At 40.4% G+C, this 10,002-nt stretch overlaps 1 protein-coding gene across 2 annotated transcripts in view; it reads right to left on the bottom strand.

Moving 5' to 3' along the window:
• Positions 1 to 4,145: 4,145 nt before the first annotated feature.
• Positions 4,146 to 10,002, bottom strand: part of RLF (RLF zinc finger) — an 84,871-nt gene continuing 79,014 nt past the window's right edge. For both annotated transcript variants that reach the window (XM_042949363.1, XM_042949365.1), the window contains one exon: positions 4,146 to 9,265. In XM_042949363.1, coding sequence (XP_042805297.1) covers positions 4,622 to 9,265 — 4,644 coding nt within the window. In that variant the 3' untranslated portion in view covers positions 4,146 to 4,621. The remainder of the gene's footprint in view (positions 9,266 to 10,002) is intronic.

Raw genomic sequence — 10,002 nt, 5'->3', positions numbered from 1 at the left:
GTTCATGACCTGAGCTGAAGTCGGCTGCTTAACCGACTGAGCCACCCAGGCGCCCCCCACATTTAATTTTTTAATTTTAAATGTTTATTTACTTTTGAGAGACAGAGGGACAGAGCATGCCAGCTGAGCTGTCAGCACAGAGTCCGACGCGGGGCTTGAAGTCACCAGCTGTGAGATCATGACCTGAGCTGAAGTCAGACACTCAACCGACTGATCCACCAGTCACCCCTCAGCCCACCTTTAGATAGTGTCATCCATCCATCTATCTACTGGGCCAGCCATCAGTCACTTCCACATCAGACTGTATTAAGACTTTTTGACTTACATGCTGCAATTTATGAATCACGCAGTGCCTACTTTTAAACCTTCAAAAGGTTCTTCATTGACTTTCAAACAAAATCTGAAATCTAGAAGCTAGTTGCTTGGCACTAAAATATGGTTGCTACTTACCTATCTATCCAACCTTCTCTCCTTTCCCTTTCCCATTTTTTCTCTCAGCATGAGCTATACCAGACTTGTCAAGGTCATGAACACACCACAAAGTCTTTCCACACAACAGGATTATCCTCTCTGGATAATTCCTATTGATTCTTCAGGTTTCAGTTCAAACATGGCTTCCTCAAGGAAGCTCTTCCTGGCCTTTTTGGTTTTTGGGGGGGGGTGGGGGGGGGTGGGGGTGGGGAGGAGGTTATCGCAGCCACAGATTCTTTTGTAGCACCTTATGTAGTGTTTTGTTTATTGTCTCTCTTCTTTACTAGACTCTAATCACCATGATGCAGGAAACTCACTGCCTCATGTTCATCGCTCAGGAGCTAGCAGATAGTATGTGCTTAGTGAATACTTGGCTATAGCTTTCCTGTACCTCCAGTCTTCTCTTTTCCAGGCTAAACCTGTCGAATACAGGTGAACAGGTTTTTAAATCTCCTGACTATCCTGCTTCCCTTCCTCAAAGTGGTTCAGACCTCCAAAAGCAGTCTGTCACAGAATCTATTCCTGCAGGTATAGACCAAGCAAGTCAGACTAAGGCAGGCCCCTCTTTCCAGACTCAGCTCTACATAATAGGAGGCTTTGCCTCTGAGTCAGCATATAAAACCAGGGGTATCACCGTCTATTGTGGGGTGGCAGGTGGGGAGAAGGGATTGGGCAACCTTTCAGACTTTTAGAAGTTTCTCTCTGAGAGAAACATGGACTTTTTAACAGTTTATAAATTACTCACAGAAACCATATGAACTAGTTTTCCTTTTTCCTCAAATGAGAAAATGTCAACAATAGATGTATGATTGGCATTGGATTCGCGTGACCTGGCTTTTACTTACATTTCAAATTTTATTCTCCATTATTCACTTTTACAAACCATATACTTAGTTTAATTACAGAGCTAGGGTGTTTTTGGGACTTTAAATACCACCTGCAATCTTCTAATATTCTTCCTTCACATTAACTTCCCCTCCCTGATACCTTCCGTCAGACGAGATTGGAAACTAGGCTCCACCTATTCCTAGCTTTTATCAGCTAGGCAAAACACTTTTTATTTCTATCTTTTTAGCTGCCAGATAAGGGTAACTGTACCTACTTCATGAACTTATGAAAATTCAACAAGATAATTTTATGTAAAGTGCTTTAAAAACGTGCAATTACCCTGAATTCTCACAGTGCTTTCCACTTTGTATTCTAGGCCATTGCTTCTCAAATTTTTCTGTGCCTATGAATCATCTGGAGATCGATCTTACTAAAATGCGATTTGGGTCCAGAAGCTCTGGAGTGGGACCTGACAGTCTCCATTTCTAACAAGCTCCAGGTGATGCCCACGCTGCTGGTCCACTTACCACACTTTACAACGTTTAAAGCTACCCCAGCCCTCACACGAAAGCTCCACACCGCCAGATACCTTGATAAATTTACTTTACGTTTTTATCTTTTAAAGCATCTGAAACCATCGCTAAATATGTGTGCACTTAAATATTTGGTTAATAACTATGACTATGTCCTTGGCAGTGCAGGGCAGAAATAGGCAACCTGGGACTAAGAGACGATAGGTTTGGGTTGGAACACTGTGAATACTAATCAAAAACTTTCTTTTCCTTCATTTCCCACCCCACTCTCTCGCACGTGTTCATCAACATGGGGAAACACTGAAGTAAGAGAATTCTGGGTAAAAGGACAGAATGAAAGTGTCTGGTACTCTGAACTTCTACCCATTATTTAGGGGGCATTCTTGACTTTAAAAGGGCTTTGAAAACAAAGTCAATGCTTCCAGGTTTGTGCTAGCATTGGGACAAATCCCAAAAACACATCAAGTAAAAATGACAGTATGGAAAGCTAGAAAAATAACTGTCCGACCTTCTGTATTATCATAGAACTACACATGCTGGGTTTGACATAAAACGTGGTCTTATTAAAAAGTCAAATAAAGGGGCGCCTGGGTGGCGCAGTCGGTTAAGCGTCCGACTTCAGCCAGGTCACGATCTCGCGGTCGGGTCCGTGAGTTCCAGCCCCGCGTCAGGCTCTGGGCTGATGGCTCGGAGCCTGGAGCCTGTTTCCGATTCTGTGTCTCCCTCTCTCTCTCTGCCCCTCCCCCGTTCATGCTCTGTCTCTCTCTGTCCCAAAAATAAATAAAAAAAAAAAAACGTTGAAAAAAAAAAATTAAAAAAAAAAAAAATAAAAAGTCAAATAAAGATGCTCCAACTGGAATAGAAAATAATCTTAGGATGAACCATTTAGGCTTGTACTTGAAGCAAACTTTCAATAGCGTTCAACTAGGGTTTGGTTCCACTACAAACGGACCTACTTGGCCCTTTCTGGGGGTAGAAGTTAGGAGTGGTCGAATGGATGTAGTTCAGTCTTAAGCAAATTAGCAATCTTCTCTTGTTCTGGGCTAAAAATGAAGCTGCCAGCTATTTCTCATGCTCAGATCACAGAAAGTGACCTGTCAAAATATCCCATACCTCTTCACTTTATAGGTGAGGAAACTGAAGCCCACAGAAATTAGCTAAAGGTCCCAAGGAGTCAGTAGTAGCCTCAGCCTCTGAGATGTTCCACTGTCCACTGTTTCTGCCATTTTTTCTTTCAACAGATGCTTATTTGAGAACCCTATGGTTACCTACTAGGATCTGAACCAAGAAAGCACTTAGGCATTGTGTGTCCATGTTTGTGTGCGTGGGTTTTAGGGGTCAGAGAAAAGGTCTTAAAATCCTAACGACAGATGTAAGAAAGGGATATTAGGAGTGTCTGAGTCACTTGATTGCTAGCTGCTGAAACTCACTGAGAACTTCACAAGAACAGAGAATAAAGCTGCTGTATTTATAAGAACACACTGCTTTGTCATTAGACATACAGGGCTCATAGTCCACTGAGGTTCAACACATCCAAAGACCAAGCTCACCTTGGCTTTCCATCCTCTTCCCCAAAATTCATTTCTTCCTTTTGTATTCCAACCTCAACTGGATGCATCACTACTAAATCGGTTTTGCTCAAAACGTTTTTTTCACCATTCAACCCTCTCTTTTAATTTCATCTCCTCTTCCTTGTGCTCCAACTGATAGTATAAACTCTCATCAGGTTTGCCTCAGTTACTTCAACAGTCTTAATATCTACTGTTTCCATTCTCAGCCTCTCAAATCACAATCATTTCAAGACATCTACAAATTGTTATTAATTTAACATTGCAATTAACGTCATGTTATTTTGTTCAAATCCTTTAAAGCCTCTCAGCTGCCTAAGGACTCGAGTCCAAACTCAATAGCATTCATGGTTGGGTCCTTGCCCATCGATCTCTACAGTCATCTCATCCCAGTGCTTCCCTTTCATTGCAGCCTACCACATTCTTTGTAGGTCCCTGGAAACATGACTGCATCCATCTATGCCCTTCATGTTCTCCTTGGTATTCTTTCTATCTGGACAGCTGCCGGGCATCCTCTTTTGGGAGCTATCTTGACCCTCAGAGCTAATTACTCAATTTCAGAATTTTCTCTACACAAAAACTTTATGACAACAGTCATTCAGAAAGAAACTTGATCTGAATGGTTTGGTTAATAAGAAACGAGAAGCTACTGGGGTAAAATATAAGTGCACATTCCAGAAAATGCCCAGTGCAGTTTCAGTTAGTGTATGGTATGAAAACTCATTATGAGTAAACAAGAAATGGGTGAAAAATTGTAATTTATTGAAACTCAACTCAAAAAATATAAGATGCTGTAGTGTACAATATATTACACAAAGCACCCTCAGGTGCACATTCAAGTCAAGTAAGAACTCCATATCCCTTTCCCTAGCCCTCCCACCCTGGGATCTTAGTATTTGTTCCATATACAATCATGCACACTTAATTTGAAAAAGGAAGCCCCAATATATTTTGATGTATTAATTAGCACCAAACAAGAGTACAGTTCCATTTCTTTTTTTAATAAACAAAAACAAAAACAAAAAACCCCAATCAATAAACCAACTGGAGAGCTAATGGACTCAGCCAATACTGCTGACATAGATATTATACATTCATGTAAATACACAGCCTATTCTACCCTAAACAATGGTGTGGCTGGTTCGCAGCCTTTGTTCAAATTGGCAATTGTCCCCATGTTGCAGTGTTGGAGCCAGTCTGTTTCTAAAACAAAATTGCTATTTAGGAACTTCCTACACAAAGCTCATCTGTCTTTTTTGTTGGAAACAAGTCTAAAATTGGTGTGGAAAACTTAGATCTTTCAAGGACAACCACTGGCCGAAGATAATGAAGCTGTTTTAAGGCAAGCTCTCCACAGTCTGTTAATGCTTTGTCCAATACAACCCTCAGGTTTTCCAAGGAAGGAACTGTTGTTGTCTCAGCTACTATCAAAGGTGGGATTGCAGTCAGGTTCTCATGAATTGCAGAGTCACTGGAAGAATGAGGTATGTCAACTTCAGGGTCATTGTCATTCACCATATTATTTGCCATAACACTCCCTGTTAAGTCATTACTGGGTTGTGAAGAATTATTTAATGTTAAGTGCTCCGAAGGTTCCCAATCATCAAAATCGTCTTCTTTCTCTTCACTTTCCTGAATAAATTTCAGAAATGAAGATTCAAATCCCATAGGTTTATAAGTCTTCAAATCAAATGACCTGGGCTGTGGATGTTTCCTAAAATTCTCTTTTGGAACAGGGGTTGAATTTTTTACAGTGTTTTCTTGCCCTGAACTTGGCTGCCCAGTTTCTGAGTCTTTGATCCTTGGTAAAGGCAGCTGGAAACTCGTGAAGTAAGTCCCACTTTCAGTCCCACTAGGATTAGGTATGGAATTTTCTATTTTACAAGGAGGAGGCTGAACTATATTACATTGTTCCAAAGAAGTGGTTTCTGAACTATGGTTACATTTCAAAGTTCCTCTGTAGAGGAGAGTATCTGCATCAAAAACTGGTTTGCTTTCTGTACATCCTTTCTGACCTCCATCCCTTTCGCCTGGATGAAGGGAATCTGTGTTCTGGACAGGCACGCTGTCACCTGGGGAATGGCCGTGCTTTGTGTGCTCTGATTCACAGCTATTTTCTTCTTTCTTTATATAGGGCTCTGCTTCAGAAGGGGGCTCCTCCTTAATTTTGGTACCATACTTCACACAAACGACCAGGTTTTCCATCTGTTGCTCTAAGTAGGCACTACTCATCTGATGGGTGCGTTTATAATGCCTCACTATGCTGCTTTCCAACTTCACCACAGATAAGCATCCTTGAACCATGCAGGGGTACTGTGTGTGCTCAGACTGTTCCACACACATATGGAGGGCTTCAGCTCTTGTTTTAAAACTAATCGGAGCCTTCTTTTCTTTGATTAAACTACATTTTTTAGCCTTAGCATTAAATGATCTCCTGGTAGTCTGATGTTCATGCCCCTGAGTGAGAGCTGTCGGACACACCTTTTCACTCCTCAGTAGCCTTTCATTTGCCACTTTCTGACTTCTAAATAGATCATCGTAATAGTCCTTATGTCGGTAATATACATGTTGAGAATAATTACTGCGATGGGTGAAAATCTGGCCACAGCCATTAAGATCACAATGAATTTCATATTCTGAATGTATTTCTCCTTCAATATTATGCTGTTCCATCAAGTGGTGCTTCAACTTGCTGAATGTATAAAAAACAGCAGGGCACTGAGGCTGGTTACAGGAAAACCTTGCTGCAGATTCAGCTTCAGAAAGCACTTTAGGCTCTTCAATATGATCTAGGTTATGAGAGTCACTACAGTGCTTAGCAAGAGCTTTGGAACACAGGAAGCGTTTGTTACATTCCTTGTATTTGCAAGCAAATATCTTTTTACATTTGACAAGTTCCCTTTTGGTTCTTGCTTTGTCTTTTTCTAAACATAATTGTTCTTTGTTGTACTGATGTACAGTTCTGTAATGACGAATCAAGCCTTTTAGATTAGTGAAGGAGGAGTTGCAAGTTTTATGGATACAATGGAATGGTTTGTGGTACTTATTCAAAATATAGCAGAGGTTTCCTTTAGCAACAGTCCTCCTGCTACCTCTTCCCTCTCGTCCTTCTCGTTCTTCTCTATGGCTACCGATGGGTGATGAAATATCAGATGTTTTACTTTCTGTTTCTTCACAAGACGACTCCAAATCTGTTTCTGAACTGCATTCATCCTTTTTAGAGTGACAGTGTGGCTTCTCAGAGTTACTGCTGGGGTCACCACCAAGTTCTGTAGAGCAATCACCTTTCAATCTGTCTACTGAGCATGGGCCTTCATGATCACATTTTTCATTATCTAGTAGTTTGTGAGTGACTCTGTCACTGCCAATTTGATGTTTATTTTTATAATGAATCCTAAGGTGTGTTTTTCTTGTAAATGACCTTTGGCAAATATGACACTGGAATGGGGAATACCGATGTTGAAACATGGTTAACTGAAGGACTTTTTCTTTTGAGTAATTGTGTTTTTTAAGATAATGCATTAACAAAGCCTCTCTGGTCACAAATTCATATTTGCATCCTTGAAGCTCACAGAAAAAAGGCTTAGCTGCCAACTGTGCAAGGTACTGACTTGGCATATTCTCGTCTTGATTCTGAAAATTAAGGTCGGAGATAGTAGGTGAAACCGACTGAAGAGACTTAGCACCACTGGATGGGTACCCCTGCAACGACCCTGAGAATGATCCATGCGTTATTGAGTTTTTCAAGCTTAAATGTTTCAAGCGTAACAGAAGTTCCAACATGGTATCCTCTGTACACGGCCTCTTAGAAGCACAGATAGAAGCTTCTGAGGAATAACCTTGATATTCTCGTTTGCACTTAGTATGAATATTGTGGTCTAGACCTTCATCTGGGGAGTCACTGTTTGTATCTGAACTGGGTTTAGGTTCTGCATCAAACTTTTCAGTTGCTTGATTGTGTTCATTACCCCCACAGGGAAAGAGATCTTTTGTCTTTATCTTTTTGGGTTTGAAGTGGTACGGATGGACCTTGCGGAGATGCTTTTGCATCCCTCTTGCATTTTTGTACGTGGAACCACAGCCATCAAAACCACAGGTGAACTTAGTCCCATCAAAGCAAACTGCCACATTGGAACATTTCTCTTTTAAATTGGAGGGCACAAAGACTTTCTCATGAGATAATAATATATCCTGCATTTCCGAGTGATCCAGTGTATCAATTAACTCTTCATTCATGGAAGCTGAAGAGCTATGACTTAACTGATCACTAGAATTACTGTCACTGTTTTCTTTCAGATTTTCTGCAGTTTCTATTTGAGAACTAGCTGATCCGGCACAGAAAAGAAGATCCTCGGGTAAATGTGATTTATCAGTTTGGTCAAGTAGATGGGGCTGATCAATACAATCTTGCTTTTCACCCGGTGCAGCCTCCTCAAGTTTCACCGATTTCTTCACATCTCCATTTGAACTTTCAACATTATGCATTGAGAGGTGATCCTGGTATTCAATTTTAGAATAATAGAATTTTTTACAGCCAACAAAGTTGCATGTGTAAGATGCATCCCTAAAGTGTTGTGCTTCATGGTGGTAAAGCTGTCCCAAGTCACTGAAAACAATGTTACAGCCATTTAATTCACATTTATAACGCAGATCATCATGTTTTTGTTTATGGTTAAGTAGTTCATTCACTGATCCGAACCTTGCATAGCAATCTATAGATACACACATATAAGGTTGAGGACCACAATGCACTTGTTCATGCTCCCGCAGGTGAAAAGCAGACATGAAATGTCGTCGACAATAAGTACACTTCTCTCTTCTATTTTTCATATCCAAGTAGTGCTTGGCATTTTCATCATTATTTTGGTGTTCAGCTTTAAGATGCACACTTAAGTATTTAAATTGCTTAAATACTCGGGAACAGTCTGTGCCAGGACATGGGTACAAATCTCTGTCTTGCAGGTGGCAATCTTCTAATTTGCTGAATGTGACGTATTCATGAGACTCTCCTTTGGCTTGTTCATCCAATGATTGGTTTTGCTCCAGGGTTGCAGAGGGGCTCTTGGGACAAATTCCCTTCTGAGAGCCTTTCAACAGTAATTTCTTTCTAGAACGGTCCCTTCTGCTTGGTGGCATTTTAACATGCTCCATCACATGAGGAACAAAAATTTCTTTTCTCTTGAATTTTTTAATACAAACTGGACAGGTGTAAACCCCATCTTCCATATGCATCTTAGAATGATGAAGAATCCTGGCCTCTATACATTCCCGCTTACATAACAAACAGAAAAATTTATACTGAAGCCACCTCTGGTATCTTTCAGAAGAACCAATGGGTTTTTTGTCTCTTTTCTCCTTATGCTGATCTGTCAAATCTCTTCTTCTATATTGTTTATCTTCTTTACCTTCCTCATAGTCACTGAGAAATGACTCTAAAACGTCTGTGTCATTAATAGACATTTCATAGCCACTTAGATCATCATCAGAATCTGAGGCCTCTTGTCCTAGCAGTTGGTGGCAGTGTCGTTTTAAAGTTTTCCAGTCCCAAAATTCAGGATCAAAAGGCCAGTGGGCCTTTAAAGCTAGTAAGAGCTCACATCGGAGAGAATTTGGAACTGGTGCATTTTCTTCATCAAATTTTTGATCTGGTTGCAGATACAGTTCTTCCAACATATTAAATCCATCCAAACTAGGTTCAATTAAGAATTCTGTAAGCTGACAGGCTCGTCTGACCTCTAAATCTTCTGGTAAAAGACAAGCAATTGTTTTGCAAACTGATGCCTTCATTTCCTCATCCTCGCTTGATCTGAGTTGAAGAGCTCTGACACATAGTAAAATTGACACTCCGAGACCAGCGTCTTGTGCCTGTAAGACAAACGGGGGTGGGTGGGGGGGGGAGTTATTACTTTTTCATTATGAAGTATTACCTAACTTTCACTGGTAAGATACATACTTCTCGAACCTTTTAGTGTTCTTAAATTTATCTTTAAACTTTCTTCCTCCAAGTTACATTTAGATCCTTCTCCTTTTTAATTTTTAAAATGATTTATTTTTGAGAAAGAGTGAGAGCGAGCATGAGTGGAGGAGGGGCAGGCAGAGAGAGAGGAAGACACAGAATCCAAAGCAGGCTCCAGGCTCTGAGCAGTCAGCTTAAAAGCCCAACCTGGGGCTAAGACCCACAAGCCTTGAGATGATGATCTGAGTCGAAGATGAACACTTAACCGACTGAGCCACTCAGGTGCTCCAATTCTTTTTGCCTCAACAAGCAAAGAAAGGACTGGATTAGATGTTACAATGTACATTTATAGTGTCCAACTTTACAAGACACTGCCTATTAAAGCACCGTCTAACCCTCAAGGAATTTATTTATATGCCAAATGTATAAATAATAAAGGTACATGAATTCAAAGGAAATCAGGATAAATAAGGTCACTGAAGGATTCAAAAAAAGAATTCTTAAGCTGGTTAAGAAGGACAGGGCTTAAATAAATGGGTGAAAAAGGAAACAGCTGTATAAAAGTGAGTCTAAGACTGAATTCGATTTAAGAAATTCAACTGTCATGAACAGCTGAGTGTTTTCAAAATCTCAAGGCTGAAATGAT

The sequence above is a fragment of the Panthera leo genome, chromosome C1 (assembly GCF_018350215.1).
Source record: "Panthera leo isolate Ple1 chromosome C1, P.leo_Ple1_pat1.1, whole genome shotgun sequence".
Lineage (NCBI taxonomy): Eukaryota > Metazoa > Chordata > Mammalia > Carnivora > Felidae > Panthera > Panthera leo.
Note: the sequence above shows the minus strand (reverse complement) of the source record. Positions and strands in the feature narration are given on the sequence as shown.